The sequence below is a fragment of the Manacus vitellinus genome, unplaced genomic scaffold, assembly GCF_001715985.3.
Source record: "Manacus vitellinus isolate BGI_N305 unplaced genomic scaffold, ASM171598v3 scaffold_47_pilon, whole genome shotgun sequence".
NCBI classification, from domain to species: Eukaryota; Metazoa; Chordata; class Aves; order Passeriformes; family Pipridae; genus Manacus; species Manacus vitellinus.
In genome coordinates, this window is record NW_021940585.1 from 540,622 (window position 1) to 563,826 (window position 23,205).

At 46.6% G+C, this 23,205-nt stretch overlaps 1 protein-coding gene across 1 annotated transcript in view; it reads left to right on the top strand.

Moving 5' to 3' along the window:
• Positions 1-23,205, top strand: part of LOC103763023 (protein phosphatase 1 regulatory subunit 12B) — a 63,532-nt gene that overhangs the window by 17,771 nt on the left and 22,556 nt on the right. Inside the window, exons 3-6 of the mRNA XM_029962472.1 lie at positions 13,970-14,100; positions 14,670-14,788; positions 19,161-19,320; positions 21,961-22,105. Coding sequence (XP_029818332.1) covers positions 13,970-14,100; positions 14,670-14,788; positions 19,161-19,320; positions 21,961-22,105 — 555 coding nt within the window. The remainder of the gene's footprint in view (positions 1-13,969; positions 14,101-14,669; positions 14,789-19,160; positions 19,321-21,960; positions 22,106-23,205) is intronic.

Genomic DNA, 23,205 nt, shown 5'->3' on the forward strand with positions numbered 1-23,205 from the left:
GCTGTTGTGTTTCTGGAGCCTCTCAGTCCATCCATCTTCTCTTGGCCATCATCGTCCATCCATCCGTCCATCCGTCCATGTGCCTTGCTCTTGCTTCAAGCTGGGAACTCAGGGGTGCATCCATGGTCTTGGGGACCTGTAGTCATATTCCCAGTGAGACAGACTCAGAATTGCTCTCCCAGGCATCAGCTCACTGCTTCCTCCTGGGAGCTCTTCCTTCACAGCTGGCACAGAGATGGGACTGCAGTGGGATCCCTCTGCAAGTCCTCTTGCATAATACTCTTTGCATCTCTTTCCTCTTCAGCAGAAATCATACAGTCATAGAATGGTTTGGGTTGGAAGGAGACCTTGAAGATCATCTAGTTCCAACGCCCTTGCCGTGGGCAGGTACACCTTCCACTACCCCAGATTGTTCCAAGCCCCATCCAACCTGGTCTTGAACACTTCCAGGGATGGGGCAGCCAAAATTTCCCTGAGGAACCCATTCCAGTGCCTCACCACCCTCACAGTAAAGAAGTTTTTCCTAATGTCCAATCTAAATCTACTCTCCTTCAATTTGAACCCATTCCCCCTTGTCTTGTCACTCCAGGGTCTTGTAAATAGTCTCTCTCCATCTTTCCTCTAAGTTCCCTTCAGGTCCTGTGAAGCCACAATTAGGTCACCCTGAAGCCTTCTCTTTCCAGGCTGGACAATCCCAATTCCCTCAGCCTTTCCTTATAGCAGAGGTGCTCCATCCCTCTGATCAAGTCAGTGGCCTCCTCTGGACTGGGGTGATCTGCTCAGAAGTGAGACTGTTTCATGGCTCTGGCAGCTCGGTTTTGTCAGCAAACCTTGCCCTCTCCTAAATTTCTCCTATTCACCATCCAGGTTGGAATGTGCTGTTCCTGAGGATTGCCTGTGCCACCCACCTGCAGGGCAGACTCATGCTCAGGTGATACAGGGAAATAAAGAGGGAATTCCCCATCCTCCAGCTGGACTTCCACCACATTTAATTCAGTGCTGTAGTTCCCCGGTGAGCCCAGGCAGCTGCCCGGCTGTTGCTCCTGGTGGTTGCAGGGATGCAGAGTTTACTCTCCCTGCCACCCCTCCCTTTGCTGGATATGTTCATTGCTCTCACCATTTCTGGCTTCGACCTTTTTTTGGCTCTGCCAACCAGGGCTGTGTGACACTTTGGAAGTCCTGATAGGGCACTCAGTCAGAGTTCACAGGGGCTGCCAGGATCTGAGCCCTGCAGGGCATGTGTATGGTGTCGGGGCAATAACTGGGTTTATGTTACTCCTAGGAAAACATAAAAGTTTGTATCAGGTCTGTATTTCTTTGATCACAGAGACCACAGTTCATTAGACTCAAAATGTCATTCATGCCACCAGGGAAAGGTGACACTTTAGTTGTGTCCATCTTTCAAACTATCAGGATATCTGGTGTCGTGCTCTGACAAGGGTCGGTGCACGGCCTCATCCTTCATGTGCACAGGTTATTTTCTTTAATAGCTCAGTGTTCTCTGTACCATATTTGCCACTACCTCTCTTTTCCATGGGCAGGATGGACCCCTGCCCTCTCTTTGCACTGCTGCTGGCAGCAGGAGGGGGCTGTGCTTAGAAACCAGCAGTGAAGGATTTTGTTACTGGTGGCCAGGCTGAGATTTGCTTTTTTTTGTTTCCCACAGGATTAAAAAAGCTCAAAGACACTTTTCTGTGGACTGAGCAGCCCTGATAGTGTCAATTGACTTTTCTTCTCTTTTTTTTCTCCTGTGGATAAAGGCAAGTTCTAATGAACTTTGCCTGAAAGTGTAGTTGGCATTTGAAAACTAATGGAAATCGGATTCTCAAATATAGATCTTTTCCAGTATTGGGAATTCTTGAAGAGATTTTTTACCTCTACTCTGGAGACAGGCTAGGAAAGCTGTGGGTGCTCAACCTGGAGAAGAGAAGGCTCCAGGGAGACCTTAGAGCCCCTTCCAGTGCCTAAAGGGGCTCCAAGAGAGCTGAAGAGGGACTTTGGACAAGGGCCTGGGATGACAGGACAAGGGGTATTTCTGTACTCAGCCACTGGTTTCATCATCTTTGCCCTTAGTGCTAACTGGGCGCTCTTGGCATTCACGGGAGCTCATGGAACAACTTCTACGTGAGCTTTGGTGTCTGTAAGTTAGAGTTGGTTTCTGTGAAAGCAGTACTGGTTCTGGAGGGACTTGGGTGCTTTCTCTGTTGACAAATCCCTCTTTCCCTGGGCCAAGGTCAGTGTGAACTGTCTGTCTTGACATGAACAAGATGTTATGTGGCAGCTTAAGGCTATCTCTGTCCTGCCCTTCCTGCTGCTCCTGTCGTGTGCCTTTCATACCAGTGCCAGGGCTTGTCTGGTCCCATTGTGAGCCAGTTTAGCTCCTGGATCTGTTCAGTGGGGTATCAAATGAGTTATCAGTGACCTTGGTGGGGCAGAGGCTCTGCTGGCAGGGTGTAAGGCTGGGCAGGGTGAGGGCAGCCCTGGCTTCAGCAGAGCTTACTGCAAGACCCTGCCATGGGAGAGGCTAAAGAAAGCCTGGAGATTTCTCTGTCTGCCTTTGAGGTCTCTAGTCAGGCAACACAAATCTCACCTTCAGTTTGCCAAGTTGGAGCTAAACCCATTTGCAACTGTTTTTCTGTGTCTCTGACCAGGTAAGAGAAGACCTGGAGAGACTCTTCCCATAGAGGATTGAGTGCTGGAGCAGTGAGGCCCTGCCTTGTCTTCCCACCCCACCTTGCCCTTCCAGCGGGTGTGGGGTGAGTGGAACCACCTTGCCAAGTGGGCTGCAAAGTGATTTTACATTTTTACCCCCATTATTGACAAGGTGAGTTTCCATTTAGCCTTGGCTGTTCTGCACTGCTCTGCCGCTGCAAGGCAGCAGGACGAATGTCAGCCCTGGGCTGCAGGAGACCTTGTTGGTGTGGCTGCAGCTGATCTAAGGCTGCATCTTGGAAGTTTAGAATATGTTTATGTAATAGAGCTGATGGCAGAAAACACATCTATATTTGCTTGTGCTGTAGAAATGCCTTTAGGAACTGCACTAAATAGTGCAGTGTAACCCCTGATGGAGCACTTGCAAGGGCAAAGGTGTTGTTAGCAGAACATTTCTTTGCTAAGCAAACCTGCAGTAGCCGAATTTCCATTTTCCACACAGGAGTGAAATGCTTGTGAGCTTTCTAATTAGGAAATGTAGAGTTATTTCAGGCAGGAACAAAAATTTCAGTAATTTAAGGGCAAGATTTTATGTAGACTGTCTTGATCCAGTGCCAGGGAGTGCTGGCTAAGTGGGAGAGAAATTACATACTTAGTGGTCAGAATGACTAAACTGGTGAGACTTGAAAAGCCAGTCCTGCTCCACACCATTAGAAAACTGACAGTCCCTGCTTTTTAGAGACAGAAAGACTTTATTTTTAGTGTTGGCACTTGATCACCTACTGGACTCATTTCAAGCTCTTCTCAGATAGTACAAAGCATTAGCCTCCGACTGCTGTTGAAATAATGGGTATTAAAAATCATGTTGGAATTAGTGGGATGAAGATGATGAAAAGGAAGGGAGTAAGATGATGATCTAGACTGGATTTTGAAGTCAGTCCCACATGGCCTGGCACTGGTTTAGGGCTGCGTTCTGGTCTGTGAGTGCAAATGGCAAACCAGTCCATCGGCTGCAGAGCAAGAGCACTGTGGAAGTGGAAGTCACTGGGAAATCAGGGCCTGGTTTGGATGGGAGGTGAATTCAGTGCAGATTATTAGACACATGGAGGCACAAATACTCTGAGGCTCAAGGAGGTTCACAGGATCATAAAATGTCCTGAGCTGGAAGGGACCCACAGGGATCATCAAGTCCAACTCCTGGCCCTGCACAGGACACCCCAGCAATCCTACCCTGTGTCTGAGAGCATTGTCCCAACACTCCTTGAGCTCTGGCAGGGTCACTGCCCTGCTCACAGCACCAAGGCTGTGCATAAGGGTTGGTCCCTGTGGCTCTTTGCATAGTGAATTCCCTGTCTGTGGTATGTGCTGAGCTTCCTAGCTTTGCCAAAATGCTGTTTGATTAGAAAGGCTAAATGAGGGCCAAAAGATGGCAATCCTGCATGAGCCTGAGCCTGGTGTCCTAGCAGGAGTAAAAGCAGGGTAAATTAGCTTTCTTCCCCTTTCCCTCCCATTTCACAGAGTGTGAGTGTCCAGCTGACCTTCTCTTTCCTTCCAGCAGTGGCTCTTTCTCCCACAGAAGCCGAGCTGGAAGCTCTGGCATGCCAAGGGCTGCCTTGGTGAGCACAGCTCCTGTCCAGCCACGGGGAAGTGAAGTGTGGTGCCTCAGCACTCACTGGCAGCACCATCACTGCAGGGATCCTGGTAGTTGTAAAGAATTCCACAGACATTTAGCCAAGCCACCTCTGGTTTAATGCATCAGGTATTTACATCTACCTCCTTGTAAATAAGCTGATTGCCCCAGTGCACATACTAAGGCGTGGGGAGTTTTAAAATGTGGCTTCTATTCAAAGCACTTCTCCACCTGACATTTTGTGCTGCTATTTCATCTTGGAAATGCTACGTTCATGACATAATTATGCCTTTGCATGTCTTTCTCTCTTCCCTTGTGCTCTGCTGCGTTTTTTGTTGTGCTAATCATTGTAAGAGATTTGTTGTTGGTTTCTTTTGATGACTGGCATGGATACTGCTGAGTACTTCTAGTTGTTGTGAGGTTTTTTCCGATGGAAAAATCTGACATAATCCATATCTCTCTTCCTGCTTACACGAGAAGTATGACTCAACCGCTGTTAGAAAAAATGAAGCTCCATAGCTAATTAATCAGACTAGAAAATGAACCTTTTTATCTCATTTTGCTCCCTTTCTCCCTGCTCTCTTTAAAGGAGAATTTACCTCTTTCTTCTGACTGTTTCAGGATTAGATTTGCTCAAGGGTTTTAAAGCATAAAGATTTTAGAACTGGACCCGTGGTACAGAAGTGCCCGTGCAGGGTGTTGAGGCAGAGGACACACAGAAGCTGGGGCTGAGGACTGAGAAGGGCAGGTGCAGAAACTCTGTGGTGTTGTAGGAGCAGCAGTATGAGCTGTTTGTTGTTCCCCAAATCACTGGCAAGTGTAATCTATGCTACCAGAGATAGGGGATTACTTGGAGGTGGAATTTTTGGTAGTGCCGGTTCTGACAGAAGCCCCTTAAGAGCAGAGCTGTGATCATGGGACACCATGGCAATGTCATACCTTCCAGTGCCGACAGGCCGAGTGGTGACAGTTGCCAGGCTATTTTGGGAGGCTTTTCTCTTTGTTTTCTGTGAACTCCTCTCTCTGTGCTCCCGGATTTAACCCCGCTGCTGTTCAGCTGTCATCGGCCTTGCCTTCGTTTGTGGGTTTGAGGTGTATGTTGACATCACGTATTTACTCTTGCTTTGCATTCAGTGGAGGACTGGCTCCCTCCATCTCCTAGCCAACCTTGTTCCATATATTTTAGACTTATGACAGGAGAACAGTAGAGAAGTGAGTCTTGTCATTTAATCCCTTTGACACTCTGTCATGACTGGATGACTGAACTGCCCTGCCAGTGCTTCCAGCCCTGTGTGTACCAGCTAATGGTGCTGCTGGTGTCAGTGTCAGCCTCTGATTTGCAGCAACTCCATAACCATTTCCAAAACTCCTCAAAGTGTTCTAGTTACAGCAATCTTATAGGAAAAGGTTGTGGTAAAGAAAACCCTCTCAAAGTTCAGGTTGAGTAGTGACCTCATAGATCTGGGCTCTTGGAGGGTTCTCTTGTGACTGCTGGTCAGTCATGGAAGGGGGGATTCCTCTCACCCTGGTGTCAGTGGATCTCTGCTGGTCTGCAGGCAGGGGGAAAGGACAGGTACTGTGAGAGTGGTGCATCCACCCAGCTTGGACAGGGTGAGTATCTGTCTCTTTACACTTTGAAAATGTGGGTGAAACTTAATCTTGTGCAAAGCAAGGTGTAGGAGCACATGGCAGCAAGCTGGGCTTAAACCTGCTCAAACTCTTGTAGGGATCTCAGACTGAATTTGAGCTGCACTTGCATGCACTCAGAAACCATCTTGCTTTGAGATTAGTGCTTTTTATGGCCTGTACTCACTCTGGCTCTTCATTTAGCACAGAGAAAACCTTTCAGTCTGTGTGAGCACGATGTCCCCCCTTGGTTTGTATGAACAAACCCCACTTTTTTCACCCCGTACCTGATACAGCATTTTGTGTAGCTCATGGGTGGTGCAGCCTGTGCCACCCAAATGAGTCTACATCAGGCTTCCAGCATGAGGACATCATTTAGGAGGAGAAAGCCAGAGGCTTAGGCACATAAAGCATCAAAGCTGTGGAGGTGAGTCAGGTCTGGATCAGAACAGCTGCAGACACAGGACACAAATCTGTGTCTTCTAGTCCTTTCCCACAATTTAAGACTTCCCTGGATTTTCAAAGAATAAATATAAGTGGCTGTGCTTGTATGTATGAACATATATGCACATGCATATGATGATACACACACAAATCCACAGCCTGGAATGGTGGGGAGAATTCACTGCAGACCCTGCCTTGTGCTAGAGGCACTAGATTAGGAGTCTCCTGAGGTCCTTTCCAACTGCAGTAATTCCATGGTGTATCTGTTGCTATTCTGTCCCTGACTGGCACTGGGGTGTGTTGAGAGCTGGCTCCTCTTTAAGCAATAGCAGATAGTCCCTGCTCTGAGCATCTCAACATCTAAATTATAAACTGTTTCACCATTTGCAGGAATGGAGTGGCTTTCTGGGCACACTGACATATGGGTCTTGAAGATCAGTGCAGGAATGATGGATGTAGGATTGTATGGAAGCATCTCAGAGGTGTTTGTTAATACTCAATACTCAAGAGTTGCAGAAATTGGGATCAGGGAGGGAAGCAAGCCATGGGGAGGGCTGGATGTGTAAAGAGCTTTGAAGATGGTTCAACACTTGATTTCTGGACTGGAGGAGAGTCTGGTAAAAGAATTAATAATACGGGTTTCAGGAGCAATCTGATTTAAGACTAGCATTTTGCACAGACCAAGATGTACCACAGTTGTAGGAGGTTCCAGAGACAAGTATTTACTGGAGTAATGAAGAAGAGCTGAAGCAAAGGCCTCTCCTGGCCTGGCATCTCTCATGCTCCATTTAAAAAGCCAACATGTGCCTGACCAGCCAGTTTATCTGTTGCATTTATGTGTGACAAGTGGAACTGCCAAGTATGATTTCCATGTGGGAACCATGGGGATAGCTACCCAAGGATCTGACACGGTAGGATTAGGAGATTTTCACTCTTGTGCACAGAGAAGGCACTGAAATTGGGTTCTGTCACAAGACTGGTGTATTCATAGTAGAAACATGTAACACAGCAGCCAAGCACACAGCCCTTTCTGCTTCCCCCTTCTTGCATCTTCCCTCTGCCTTGAGCAAATGCATGGATTCTCCCTCAGAAATCCCAACAACCACAGAGGGAGCACCAGGGAATTAAATACAGCCAAAATTAACCCACAGCAGTAATTACAGGTTTCCTGGCTGACTGAGTCCCAGCTCTTGCATGCTGCTGCTGCTGCTTTATTCCATGATCATATGACACTGGGGGATGTGACATACTGTTTGTAAACCAAATGTTGACTCAGTGGGGCTCAGGGAGCGATGCCACGCGCTCACAGCTGGGTTCACCCTTCTTATAGGGGTTGTACACATGGTGAGCACCTCGTGCCCCCCCAGGGCAGGGGATGTGCCCGTGCTGCTGAGCAGCTCTGCTGATATCCTGTCAAGAACTGCTCTTCCTGCAAACAGCTGCACTGTGACATGAATGTTGTTTATGTATTTATGTTAAACTACTTAGTATTGGGTAAGTTGTGGAGAAAACAGGTGCCTCCATGTGCCTGTGACAGCACTGTGGATGTGCAGTTATTGCCATGGCTTCTGTGTACTTCTGGGTTTGTAACCAACTTTCTCCCTATCTCTCAGCTGATCCCGAGCAATTTCTTAGGAATTTCTCAGGTGGTTTAGTTGCTCTCTTTGCTGCTATCCTGTGTGTATTCAGTGTGTAGTAGGAATGTAACACCAGTCCTAGGCTGGGGCTTTGCTAAGTGTGATGCACCCCTAGAAGGTGAGCAGTGTCACACTGTTCACACCTTCCTGGAGCTCAATTCCCGGTCCTCTGAACCCTTCAGTCTCATCCCATCTGGCTCCTTTTCCTCCCTGATCCTCCAGTCTGTCCCAGGGGATGCCCAGGAGATAAGCAAACCAAACCTTTGGCAGGCAGCAGGCGCTGTTGCGTTGCTGATACTCATCAGGAGTTCAGCGGTGCCTGTGCGCTCTGGGTGCTCCAAGGAAGGGGCAAACACAACAACACGACGATAATAATGAGGTTTCATTCAAGATAACGATCAGATTTTGTCTGGTTGCTGGACAAGCCTTGCCAGATGAGCCGAGCTGTGCAGAGTTGCTGTGACTCGTTTCCTGGTGTCCCCGTTTCGTTACTGTAATGTAAACTTCGTGCTCGGGAGAAGAATGCCTTGGCAACGGCTCCTGGCAAAACTCAGGCCTGCAGCGAGTGTCCATGGCTGGAAAGGGCTCCACCTGTTAGCTGAGAGGGGGAAGCTAATCTGCCGTATCTGCAAATTTTAGAAACTGAGCACTTCCTCCCTATGGAAAAACTGCTAAATGCTGGGCTCCTGCCAGGAGCTGGAGGAACACCATGAGCTGGGGATGGAGACTTGCCCAGCAATGCCTGGGATTTAAATCCTGTGAGCCAACTTTCTTTGGGTGGTGAGTGGGTAATTCTGGGCACTGGATGCAGTTTGCATCAAAGACTGCTAAAACTGTAATGCATTAGTGCCGTTCCAGAAGCACTTGGAGCTCATCAACTGCCAAGAAAAATACGGGGATGGCAAGAGATTATCCTGCTGAAGATCCACGATGAGGGGGAAAGACACTCGCCCTGCACTCCCACCCTGTCACATCGCCCTGAAGGTGTTATGTTAGAGCTTGTACAGAGAGAGAAGATAAAAAAGGAATTATAAATTTAAAGACAAAATTGCTGTGCTCTGCAGTTAACCTTGCTTTTAGCCTCTCCTACGTGTGAACCAAGCAGCTGGGGGTTAGCAGGACCTAAAACTGAAAGAATTAAGCCTATCCCTGTATTTTTCTTTATACATGATTTCAAGGATGGTTTAGGAGAGGGAGCGTTTCCTCACATGAAATAACTACCCACCAAAATGGCAACATCACTTCTTGAACCAACTCTTTTTGACTTTGGCCCCTCCCTTTGGGGTTGGAGAGCAGGAATCTGCTTTGTGACTCTGTTCTCCGAAGTCGTGGTTCTTACCCTGTTCCCAAGGAACACTGTATCAAATAAGAGAGGAGAACTCTGCATAGCAATAGATCCTCTCGGGTTACTAAACTTATTCACTCTCCTAAATTTAAGGCTGGAGGATTAATAGTACTTAAAGGAGGACATATCTACCCTTTTACTTCCTCTTTGTCCTCTTCTCCTTCCCCCAGTAACCTCAGGTAACCGAATTGGCTCAGCTTGAAGGGGAGCTTTGCCCCCTGAATCCCAGTGAAAGTGTTTTTCTTATGGGGTGGTTCATTCACAGTGCTTTATTTTGGCAGATATCCACAAGAAAACATGCAGCAGAAATTTGGTGGAGAGGTATCAGCACTCAGGGCTCTCCAAAATTTTAGGTGGGCGAGTGTGTGCCCTGAGTACTTTTAAACAGAGAGAATTTCTGTTCCTTAATTTGTGTCTTGGTAAAATTATATCATGTATGAAACTATTAATACCATTACTGTGTGTGCAAGTATGAATTCCCTGGTAAAATATTAGTCTTATTCAGTTGATACCTTAAAAAGACACACAGAAATACATTGAAACCCCTAAAAGCTACCATTTAATCTGTTATAACCTTTATAAAGGCTTTTTAACGTTCAGATCTGTAGAAATTACCAATTCATTATCCATGTTGTTGGCCTCATAATTCTTGCTCTGAGATGTGTTAAATATGTCATAGTATATTAAGATGCAAGCAGTGTGTTCTTTTGGGTGTCTGACTAAGAAGTGATGTAAATAATTCTTTGCCTGATGGTTTCTTACGTAAGACCACAATGAGATTTTTCAGAGCTGAGCAGGGGTTACTCATTACCTCTATTTATCAAATGCCATGTTTGGAAACTCCTTTTCCACCTCACTTTTTCAACTCTCAGTGTAATTAGTAGTATGTAATGATACAACAATGCAAAAAGTTCTCACATTTTGGTATTTGAGGCAGGCAAGGAATCGTACCTTAGGAAACTGTTTGTGTTACTCTGCCCTGAGCTCAGTTCTATTCCTATTAGCTCACACTAAAATCAGTATTTGCCAAGCAGCATCCCCTGGCTGGATCACACTCCTTGAGCAGCAACTTTTCCTTGACCACATGCCTTGAAGAGCCCCTTTTCATGAGCTGTACAAGGGTGGAGTGAGGGTTATTTTTCTTAGATCTTAAAGAATATGTTGCTGCCCCATTAAGGCCTTACTCCCCCTTTGCACTTGGCTTTCTCCTGGTGGTAAATGCAGGCAGCAGGCATGGAATGGCCATGGCTCACTTAGGGAGCGAGCAAGTGCCTGCTACTGTCAGCACCCACGGAGCCCTGGCACTTTGTCATCATTTTCTCCCTGCAGGAGCCAGGAGAGTCGAATTACTGCAGATTTCGGTGTGGGAACAGGTGGGGGTTGATCCCATTATCCCTGCTGGTTGGAGCATGCATTCCATTGGAACCACGCGGGATGGGACCAGCAGAACAGTGAGGCAACAACAGGCAGAAATTTAAAAGAGTGAGAGGGGCTTGTTTATGCATTTAAACAGATATTTCACTTCAGAGTGCAGTGACTTGAGCGAGAACCGGGCTTTTCCCTTGGCTGATTCCCAGGCTATGCAGATGAAGTAGGTGTGTTTGATGAACAGTGTAAATATAATTCTCTATGAAATACATACAAAGCTCATGCTATAGAGACATTCTTCAGTCTAAATTTAGATTCCCACTCAAGCTGCAGGTAACACTTAAACAAACCCAGCAGGGCAGGAACCGTTCACTTCTCTGCTTTGGCAGAACCCTGCTGATAAAATTCCTCTGTAATGAGGCTCTGGTTCTGTGGGCAGCCAGGAGGGATTGTGCCCAAAAGAAACCACTGCGTGGGCGAACTTTTCTTGGCTATTCTCGGAGCAGTATGCTTTTAGATAAAGTCAGCTTTATTTAAGAAGTGATTGGTACTGGTTATGTTCCCAGGTCAAAATGTAAATAACTCATCAGGAAGTGTAATTTATATGAGGTGTGTTGGGGGAAACTCAAAGTATATCACAATTAATATGGGTGGCAATAAAAAGAGATGAGCTGTGAGTTTTGCAGGCTCAGCCTTGAATTCCCAAAGAATTGCTCCTCGAACTGAAAAGGGATTACTGGGTTCCTCTCTGTGTCCATGTCCACCTCTGTGTGCCTCACATCCTTCACCTTCTTGCTGTGTTTCAGTGTGTTGGTACAGACATAAGACACTGACAGTTTGGTTTGTGCAGTTGGCAGGATTATGGAAATCGTGAGTTTATCCTTCTTAGAGTGTGTCTTAAACTTAACTGTGTGCATACTGGGCATATTAGTTCCCCTGTACAGTAGGAATATTGGGCTTGTGTTTCCTGCCCTCATCACCTGCTGACATTTGGAGGCTAAATCTGTGCTGCTGGAGCAGGAGGAACTAGTTGCAGCAAGAAAAAAATCCAGATTAGAAAAATTACCCACAGAGAGGAGGGTAAAGCACTGGGGCAGGGACCAGACCAGGCCTGGTGTCTCCATCCCAGCAGACAGTAAAAACTGGCTGGAGCAGGCCTGGGCAACTTGATCTCACACAGATTTAGCCCTGTTTTGAGCAGGGGGTCAGACCAGGGGATCTAAATAAAAGAAGACCAACCCCTTGCTCCTGGTGGTAGAACCTGGTTTGCATCCACATTGCTCAGACCTAACCATGTCTTACCCCATCGTGCTTTGACCCAGAGCTCCTCCAGCCTCAAGGTGATGCTTTTCAGTCCCCAAGATTTTAGGTTTGGGGTTCTATTTTTTTTCCCCAGTTCTACTGCCTGAAATAATCTAAGGAAAGCCCCTCAGAGCTGGGTTTGCAGGACAAAACTGTTTTGTGCTTGAGGGTGGGACAGCGTTGATGGACCGAGCAGGGTGAATGGAGCCTGCCCAGGTCAGGCTCAGCCATTCTGGATTTGGAGCAGCTCCTGAAGTAAATGACTTCTAGAGTTATGCTTGTGCTTTCCTGACCAAGGTTCAGGTAAACCAATCTAAAACAGGGCCAGAAACACACTGACCCTTCAGCATAGGCTCCAGTTGGGATTGAGCCTGCTCCTGGGACATCTGTCCCCTGTGTTGTCTCATGTTTGCCCAGTACCTGCACTAGGAGTTGGTTAATTTAGAATGTTCCTCCTTGGAGATTTCAAAGCTAGGCTTGTGCATGGCTCTTTGTGAACCAACCAAATGAGGAACAACTCATGTTTGCAGCCTAAGCAGCTAGTTTGGGATTGTACTTGGAGTTATGGAGTATCCTGAGTTAGAAAAGTCCTACAAGAATCATTGAGTCCAACTCTACTTGCAATAGACGTGGAAGGAGCTGGATGTCCTGGTGCAGGATGTGCCTCTCCTTTGACATGAGCAGTGTAGCAGAGATGAACATGTTAGATAATACAGGATTGTCTCTTTTTGGTGTGTATGGGGATGTTGGTTAGAGAGGATTCCTCGTTTTCATTCCTTGCTGGGACAGGAGTGGATAGTCAGTGCTGCTCTTTGTGGACAGATCATCTGGGAATCACCTGACTGCCATGAGGGATAGATGTGCCCACGCTGAGCTGTGCAGAGGGATCGAGTGCAGAGATTCTGGAGCAATTCTGACTGTTTCCCTCTCTAGTAATGAGGAGCTGGGTTTCTGCCTGTGGATGGACACGCAGTAAAAGCCAGTCCTTGCCCCTCCTGGTCGTGCCCAGTGCTTCCCAGCGGAGGCAAACGCATTCGGAGGTATGGATTAAACTGCCAGCTCATCCTTAAATAGTAGCTTCCAGTGAGATGTAAATGCAACACAGAACGTGCTAGAGCCAGGAATTTGAGGAAGGAGGAATTCCACCCAAGAGAACTGCTGAGACTTGAAAATCAAGCTGGGTTTTCTTCTGACAAGTTCAAAGCAGGCTCAGGAATGACTACAGCGGCTCATCAAGGGCTGTGGTTCTCTTCAGCAGCTCACAGGACTGTAGAGCAAACAGGGAAAGTTGTACTGTGTTATGCTCAGGAAAACAGAGATACTGCTGAATGAAGAAGTTATTAAGTTCTCTAAAACCCTGCTTTTGCCCTGGTAAAAGGTGACCTGTACACAGGTGGGCTGCTTTGGTCAGGCTTCTTCAGCTCCTGCTTTCCCTGCTCATCCCTGCCACTAGTGAGGCCTCCTTTTGTTCAATATTATGACTTCTTTTCATTGACATTTTGAGGAACAACATAATCTAAATGAGTACACAGCTTGCCTTGCTTAGAGGGATTTGATGCCATACCTAAAACTAATGGAGATCCATCATTTCAGCATCCCAGCTGTGGTGAGGTAACAGTGGGGGAGCGAGGAAGGAAACAATTCAGTGGTGAGAGGTAAAGCTTGAGCAAATTCAGAAGTTGTCCACCTGGGGAATCTGAGTTACAATTACTTTTTGAAAGTTATGAAATGGATTTGTTTCAGTTCACAAATTGATGCTACCCTAAGCTTTAAGGTGTACTTGCCCACAGTGTGGCTAGTTCAGCCCAGGAATTACCTGCTGCCAATAAACTGCAGGTAGGGGTTGTATGCTTGATTTCATACCAACACCTTGGTTTTTTCCCCCTTCCCTTTCTCTTCAATCCTTCCCTCCCTGCATGTTCACCTCCCCTCCTCCCTCGATGTTCCCCTTCTCTCCCCCCTCAGGCCTGTATTGATGAAAACCTGGACATGGTGAAGTTTCTGGTAGAAAATGGAGCCAATGTGAACCAGCAAGACAACGAGGGCTGGACCCCTCTCCATGCAGTGGCATCCTGTGGCTATCTGAACATAGCAGAGTGAGTGAGTTTCGGGCTATTCCGGGTATTTATAACACTTCCCATGCCTTTGTCATCAGAGCAGGTACACAGGTGATGGATACTGTACATACATTTGTATATCTCTTTGGTATGGAAGACAAATTTAAAAATTGATGATGGCTTGACTTGCCCTTTTTAAATTTCTTTTCTTTTTAGGGGATAATCAACCAGATTAGTGCAAGAACCTGGGGTATTTAAATAACTATAGAGAAAAGAAAACTATGAGCCCCCAAGCAGGGACCTTGCATTAACAGTGAACATTTTTAGTCTGGAAATTGGCTGAGAATACAGTACTCATTTGGTAATTGAACTTGCATGAGAATGCAAATATGTTGTCAGGCTACCTGCTGTACTGTGTAGGTTGCTCCGAAGCCTTCAGACAAGGTCTGATGTGCTGGCCTGGGTCTCACTGATGTAGGTACTTGATTAGCCATGGTCTGATGTGCTGGCCTGGGTCTCACTGATGTAGGTACTTGATTAGCCATGGTCTGATGTAGGTACTTGATTAGCCATGGTCTGATGTGCTGGCCTGGGTCTCATTGATGTAGGTACTTGATTAGCCATGGAGCCAACGTGGCTGCTGTGAACAGCGAAGGGGAGGTCCCGTCTGACATCGCAGAGGAAGCAGCCATGAAGGACCTGCTTCTGGAACAAGTAAAGAAGCAAGGTAAATCAGGTGTGGGATTGAATATGGGAGAGTTAGAGCCTAAAAATGTCCATAAGAGAACTCTGCTGGCTTGCTGTCTGTAAGTGAAAAGATCTAAAATCTGGCTTAGGAGACAGCAGACAGATTTTATTTTGCTGTCAGGACAGTGGTGCAGATGCAGGAGGTTTGTGGTGTGTGGTCTCTGTCCTTGGGATTCTTCAAGGCAAGACACCACAGTACTGAAATCTGAATCATTAGATCTGTTTGCTTTTAAAGTGAGATTTAATTCTGATCTCTGGTATCATTAAAAGGTCTCGTTTCACTAAGACTTGATAAAACAGAGGTGAGATTTACAGCACTGCCAAGAGGAGGAAACAGGGTGTGAGTATTCCAGGCCTGGAGTGACCTGCTTTATCCTGATCCTTCCCCAGAGTTCTGCAGCCCATCTGCCATGCTCCCTCTCTCATCAGGTGTGCCTGGCTGAGGGGTTGCTCTCCAGACTGTCCCTGCACAAACATTCCCAGTAGAAGAATCATCTTGGACTGTGTAGCTGATGTTATAATTAAGAAATGCTTTATTAGTGTGACATTTTCTTCATACCCATGGAATTCATCTGTGAGTCATTAAATGTATGTACACGTGGGTGAGAAGTTTAAATCCCGTCTATGAAGTTCATCAAGAATGTTTTTGAAGGATGAAGTGATGGAACAGGGAACCAAGGAATTTCTGGAACTCCCATCATTGGATGTAATCAAAGCTCAGCTACATTCAGCTCTGAGCTATTTGATCTGGGTTTGAAGTTACCCTCCTCTGAGCAGGGATTTGGGCTAGAGATCCCCAAAGATTATTTTCAGTGTGGATTATTTTATGCCTGCAGGTCGATGGGGGGGTTGTTTGCATGCTGGATTGAATCCAGTCCTCTGTCAAATATATTCTGACATATGGTGGTTACTTTATTTTTGAAGCTCCTTTCAGGTATAGTTAGGGAAGAGATCAGTCCCGTGGTACTTTGTCACCCCTGTTACTGTTCCACAGGTGAGTTTGTAGCTGTTCATCTGAGAACTGGTTGTTATTTACTGTAGTGCTCCTCTTGGAAAATTGATGCAGGATCATGTTCCTTCTAAACAAAAACTTTTCACTTTTTAGTCCAGGGATATTTGTGACAAGGTTATTCTTATTTTATTCCCCTTTACCATCCCCTTTAAAATAAGGTTAAATAGCTCTTCTCCCTTATATTTACTCTGCTCATGTATTTAAAAAAAAAAAGATTTGTGTCTACAGTCAGCCTTTGTTTTACTGGGCTATCCAAGCCATGCCTTTTTCCTGTTGGCATTCAGGCTTTATTGAATGCCCAGAAAGACAGAGATCCTTTCTTTACCTCAGTGTAACTTGGGTCTTTAAAGTGGGTATCAAGAGCTGTACATAGAATCAGAGAATGATTTTGGTTGGAAGGGACCTTAAAGACCATCTCATTTCACCCCCTGCCATAGACAAGGGGCCTTGGACACTCCCAGGGATGGTGCAGCCACAGCTTCTCTGGACAACCTGTGCCAGGGCCTCTCCACCCTCGCAGGGAAGGACTTCTTCCCAATATCCCATCTAACCCTGCCCTCTGGCAGTGGGAAGCCATTCCTCCTTGTCCTGTCACTCCATCCCTTGTCCAGAGTCCCTCTCCATCTCTCCTGGAGCCCCTTTAGGCACTGGAAGGGGCTCCAAGGTCTCCCTGAAGCCTTCTCTTCTCCAGGTGAACACTCCCAGCTCTCTGGAGCCTGTGGGTTCCACCCAGCACACTGGGTGTCACTGGACACAGCTGGGGTGTGTTGAGCTTCTCATTCCCCAGCACCCCCAGGTCCTTCTCTCCAGGGCTGCTCTCAATCCATTCATCTCCTAGCCTGGATTTGTGCCTGGAGTTGCTCCAACTCGGGGGCAGGATCTTGTGCTTGATCTCATTGAACTTTATGAGGTTTGCATGGTCCCACCTCTCCTGCCTGTCCAGGTCCCTTTGGGTGTCCCATCCCTTCCCTGTGGTGTGACCCCACCACACAGCTCAGTGCCATCAGCACTTTGGTGAGGGTGCATCAGTCCCATGTCCATGACACCAACAAAGGTTAAACTGCACCAACTACACCAGCCCCTGAGGATGCCACTCAGCACTGGGCACCTCGTGGACATTGAGCCATGGGCCACAACTCTGAGTGTCACCATCCAGCCAGTTCCTCATCCACTGAGTACTCCATCCACCAAATCCATATCTCTCCAGTTTAGAGATAAGTGTCCTGTGGGACAGTGTCACATGCTGTGCACCAGTCCAGGTGGACAGTGTCAGTCACTCTTTCCTCATCCACCAGCACTGTCACCCTGTCAGACAGGGCCGTGTCAGGCACAGTTTGCCCCTCAGAGAAGACAGGTTGGTTGTCACCAATCACCTCCTTATTTTGCATCTACCTTAGCATAGTTTCTAGGAGGATCTGCTTCATGATCTTGCTGGGCATAGAGGAGAGACTGATTTAGCTGTAGTGCCCCAGGTCTTCTTTCCCCTGTTTAAAAATGAGGATTATATTTCTCTTTTTCCAGTCTGTGGGAACTTCACCATACTGACACAACTTCTCAAATATGATGGAGAGTGACTTAGGCACTTCTGTTGCCACCTCTCTTGGGATCCTTGGATGCATCTCATCAGGTCCCATGGACTTGTGCACCTTCAGCATCCTTACATGGTCTTGAACCTTACAGGACATCAAGGCAACGATCCTGCCTCAGCTGCAGGTATTTTGCCTGACACTTTTTGGGATTCTGCTTGCATTGCTTCACCACATTAGCTGCATCCTGCTAAGATGCCCTGAAACAACCATCTGTCTCCACTGAGAAGCTTCCTATCAACACAGTTTAAAGGCTCATAACTGCTGGAGGAAATGGGGTTGAACTTTAAATAAGCTTTGTCCTGCACAGTGGCCTGTCCTCAGCAGTGACTGGAAACAGATGCCTGCTCAAACTGGAACAACAGCACAAGCGTGTAAAATTCCCCTTCCAGACATTTTCCCAGTCTCCAACCACTGTGCCTCCAGGAATTCCTGAGTGAGATGGGCTTTCTGTGTACTCATGAATCCTCTGTGATTTTCTGTTTCATGAGCTTGTGCAGTGCTCCTTGGGAGATCCAGCATGTCCAGCATTATCATTACAAACTTGTCGGATCCTTGTTCTGCAGACAGTTGTGTTTCTGATCTTTGCAACATCCTGCAGCAGTGGGTCTCACAGGTCAGACTCCAAGTGTTTTAAGCCTAATGCCCCATAATTTAATTTGGAATCATACCATCCTCATACTGAAAGAATTAATCTGTAGGGACACTTGCTCTTCAACACCCTTCTTGATTTTTGAGATTTGTCATCTTCTCCTTTGTATTTTGTCCTGAGTCAGCAAGCTCTGAGCTGATTAATCTTGTGTGGAGCTGTATCATACTTGTGATTGATACATCAACCTTCCATGACCTCATTATTATGAAAACTTCACTTAGGAAAACAAGTCTACGTTTGTTTTGCCTCTTGTTGGTTTAGTGAGAATTGACAGTCTGTCACCTTCCCTCTCCAATCATCCACCTGCCTTTCTACACCATAGCAGTCATTTCCTAAGGTGGGAGACTCGTCCCTCTTGTTGTCACACAGAGCCTCACAGTCCATGTGTCTGCTATTCCAGATGTGTGTATTGATGAACTTACCTGATCTGACTTCAACTAAAGCAGTGACAGCCACCAGAGTAGATTTTTTTTTTTGGCCTTCTCATCTCCAAATGATTTAGGGTTGTGTTTTGTCAGAATCAGGGGGTTTGCTGCTCAGTGGGATAACTCTCAGCGTGCCTGGCAGGAATGACTCTGGAGCAGTACAGATCACTCTGTGTGTCACCTGCAGGTTGTCCTGAATTTTGAGTGTGCACAGAGCTGGGCTGACATTGCTCTTGCAGGAGATGCCTAAGAATCAAGTCTTTGGACCTTCACTGTAGATTACACTCTCATTACAGTGCAATTCAGTTGGTCAAGATGCTGTTCATGACTTTTTTGTTTCAGTCTGGGACACATAGGCATATGTAGAATGTTGTTTCAATCTGGCATATCTAGAATTTAATCCTTCCACCCTTAGTGCACTTCTAAGCTTGCAGTTCCTTGGGGTGGGTTGCAACCACTGGCCCAACTTTCAGATTTTTTAAGTCAGACTGTTTTTGAAGTCTCTGTCAATGACACAGGAGCTCTCCCAGCTCATAGAAGGTGCTTTTGCTGATTGTTTTGTGGAAGATTACAGATAATTTACTAATATTGTACAGCAAATGAAGCATGGGGTAAGTTTAACAAGTGCTCAAGAGCTTTCCCTTGTTCATCTCTTCTTCTGTGCTTCACCCTCTTAGGTGTAGACCTAGACCTGTCAAGGAAAGAAGAGGAGCAGCAGATGCTGCAGGATGCCCGGCAGTGGCTGAACAGTGGGAGAATTGAGGATGTAAAGCAGCCTCGGACAGGAGCCACAGCCCTTCATGTTGCTGCAGCCAAGGGCTATTCTGAAGTCATGAGGTAGGAGCTCCTCCCCAGGGCTGATGTGTTGAATTAGGGCTGGTTTTTGTAAAGAACACATCTGGCTTTACAGTTGAGAGAAATTTGTTCCATACTGAGGTTTTCAGGCTGCTGTTTCTCAAAAGGCTCTGTGGTTTTATGTGCCCAGCCACAGTGGTTCACACAGAAATACACAGGGACTGGAGTTCATTCCTCCAGGCCTTTGAAGTGAGGAAAGCTTTTCAAAGAGCAAGGCTTAGGAGGTCTCATTTTCACTATTAGAGTAATAGTTTTAGGACTAGCAAGTTAAACAGTATTAGGGGATGAAAGTATAATTTTTGGCCTACAAAGTGACAACACACAATGCATGACAGTCACAAACACCCCAAAAGTTTATGTGACCAGTCTAATGGGAAAACCCAGGGTCCACCTCTGTCTCACTGTCCTCTGCCTCTTAATGCTACTGTTCCTGCAGTGACAGAGATATTCCAGCACCTGACAGTTCTGCTACCCTGCCACTGACAAGACTATTATGAACAGTTTGCCCAATTTAGGGTTTCCTGGCAATAAAGCATTAATATTTTTACAGGTAAGGTCACATTAAGGTTTCCAAAATAGAGCTTTCTTCTCTGCTCTTTGTGGGTGGAACTGCCATAAACATGGAGTCATAGAATCCCAGAATGGTTGGGTTGGAAGGAACCTTAAAGCTCGTTTCATTCCATTCCCTACCATGGGCAGGGACACCTTCCACTATCCTGGGTTGCTCCAAACCCTGTCCAACCTGGCCTTGAACACTTCCAGGGATGGGGCAGCCACAGCTTCTCTGTGCCAGGGCCTCACCATCCTCACAGGGAAGAATTTTTACCTAATATGTAATCTAACCCTGCCCTCTGTCAGTGGGAAACCATTCTCCCTTGTTTTGTCACTACATGTGCTTGTAAATAGTCTTTCCAAGGTTACTCTATTGTCCACATTAGAATCTGTTCTGGAAGTGTTCATCTGTCTTGATTCTCAATTTCATAATTTTAAGTGACATGTATAAGAGCTGTTTCATCTCAAGCAATTTTATTATTCTCCATGTTTCTAACTTGTATTCAGTCATTAGAGCATATAATTGAGTTATGAGCTGTCTGTGCCTGTGCCATGCCTGAGAACAGGAATCTAACACAGCTCATGTGAATAGAAATGTAATATCTCCTGCATTTGAGGTGTTGGTCCCGTGGACTGTCAGAGGAGGGTTGTGTATCCAGTGCTCCTTGATGAAGTTCACTGTGTGTGCAGGGTCACTTTGCTCTGAACAACAACTCCTTGGCATTAATTGTGGTAATGATAAACAGATCTCAGGGCAGACTGACATTGTTTCTCTCTTGTGTATATTATGGCCATGCTGTAAGTTCAAATAAAAATCTTCAGTGGCTTAAACCAAAGGGGCTGACAGCCAGGAACCAGCTCACTCTAAATGGGACATGGAATTTGTCTGTGACCTTGAGACTCTTAGCAGCTCTATTCCTCCCTTCTGCCAGCTGGAAAACCAACAGAAAGTCAGCACCTAATTTAAAATTTCTCTCACAGAGAAGCCCACAGCTGCTTTACTGTCACTGTGTTTTATTTAGCACAGTGGCACATCGATGTAAAGCTACAGGAGTTTCCAAGCTGTTGATGCCATTCTGGGATCATGCTGGATTTCGTTCATGCTGTGCAAAGGTGGCTCTGGATGGTGGAAATTCCCGTGATGGAAATTTTCAGTAGCAGTTTTACCAGATTTGCAGAATCCCCCTGGGATGATCTTCAGTATTTAAGGAACTTGGATAATAGTTTTGATGCACATGCTGCTCAGTGCTCTCACCTGATCACTGCCACAGAGGTGTGCACATGGCTCTGGAGCCTCAGACTACACTGACCCTCTTGTGTTTGTTTTGGTGTTAAATATTCAAGCTCCAGATGCTGTGAAACACCAGCACTCTGGTCTGATGGAGATGGGAGGGCTGGAAGGGGCACAGCAGTGAGTGCCTGGGAGTTCCCAGGTGACTTCACTTGGGAAAGATTTACTTGAACTATGCAAGTGTGAAAAAATGCATTTTGGGTTGTTTAACCCAAATGTGGATTATTTAACATATGAATTTCACCCCTGTCAATCACAGTAATGTCACTGGTGCTTACCTGGCAGTCCTGCTGGTCTCCTTATGGACCATCTCACACTGTGGCCTTGTGTTCTGGTAGAACCAAGCCCCAGCTCCATTTCCAAAACTTCCCTCTCATGGCAGGGGCTGTGCTTGGCTCCCTGTTGTGGGGATGCAGCTGCAGAGATGCTGTTTGTGTACTCAGTGCCTGAGCCAGGCCAGGCTGTCTCCTCCACTCGAGCAACAGTTCAGGCTGGGTCACCAATGCCAGATGAGAAACTAAGGTGTTCTCCAAATTTATGGCATGCTGAAAGGAAACATCAATTTGACATGTTCCAGCAGATTTTACATCAAAGTCACTTTTCATTTACTGCCCTTTTCCACCACAGTTTGGAGCACATGGAGTGAGGTGTTGCTTGGGGGAATAAAGTACAGAAGCTGCTGCTGGTGAGCTGGGCTGCTCCGTGCCTCACGGGGGAACTCTGCTCAGTCATGAAGCCGTTCTTGGGTGAGCTGAGATCAGTACTGCTTCTTTTCCCAGGCTTCTGATCCAGGCTGGCTTTAATCTGAATGTCCAGGACAACGATGGCTGGACTCCCCTCCACGCTGCCGCGCACTGGGGAGTGAAGGAAGCGTGTTCCATCCTGGCCGAGGCTCTGTGTGACATGGACATCAGGAACAAGCTGGTGAGTACAGGACTAATGCAGTGTATTTTATAGCCAGATTAACAACGGCTTTATTGCCTGATACTTGATCATGGAATCACAGACTGATTTGGGTTGGGAAAGACCTTAAAGCTCATCTCATTCCACCCCCTGCCATGGGCAGGGACACCTTCCACTAGCCCAGGTTGCTCCAAGCCCTGTCCAACCTGGCCTTGGACATTTTCAGGGATCCAGGGGCAGCCACAGCTTCTCTGGGCTGTGCCAGGGCCTCACCACCCTCATAGGGAAGCTTTTCTTCCCAGTATTCCATCTAACCCTGTTCTATGTCAGTGGGAAGCCATTCTCCCTTATCCTGTCACTCTGGGCCCTTGTCCAAAGTCCCTCTCCAGCTCTCTTGGAACCCCTTTAGGCACTGGAAGGGGCTCTAAGGTCTCCCCAGAGACTTCTCTAGGCTGAGCAGCCCCAGCTCTCCAAGCCTGACTCCAGAGCAGAGGGGCTCCAGCCCTGTGGTCAATTTAGTGGCCTCTTCTGGACACATTCCAGCAGGTCCATGTCCTTCTTGATTTGGGGGCCCCAGAGCTGAACACAGTGCTTGAGGTGGGGTCTCATAACAGGTCCAACATCACTATCCAACATCATGACAAAGTTACACACAGTGAGCAGTTCTTCTGGCCTGTGCACTGGGGCATTTAAAAACATCAGAAAATAGAGGATCTTGACTGGAGGAAGGGAGAAGATATTTCAAATATCATAGGAAGAGATCTGTAATTAAAATTTAGGACCAAGCTTGTCATCCTGGTTTAGTGTAACCCTGGCCAATTAAACAGCAACAAAAAATCAATCTTGGAGTGCAATATAGTATATTAATATTAAGGTATAGGGCACTGAAAACAAGTGAGCCTGTTCTATACATTGGTCATAACAGAGGAAATTGAAAAATTGATTCAGATTTGTAATAAATTAGTAAAGAAAAATAAGATGGAAGAAAAGAAAAGAAGAACCATTCCTCTTCCATCCTAATAGTTACAAGTTTCTCCTTGAAGAGCCCTTGGATTTTCAAGAGCTTGTCCAGGGCTGTTCTTGGTGTTCCCCTCCTTGCTGGAGTGTCCACGTTGGTCTTT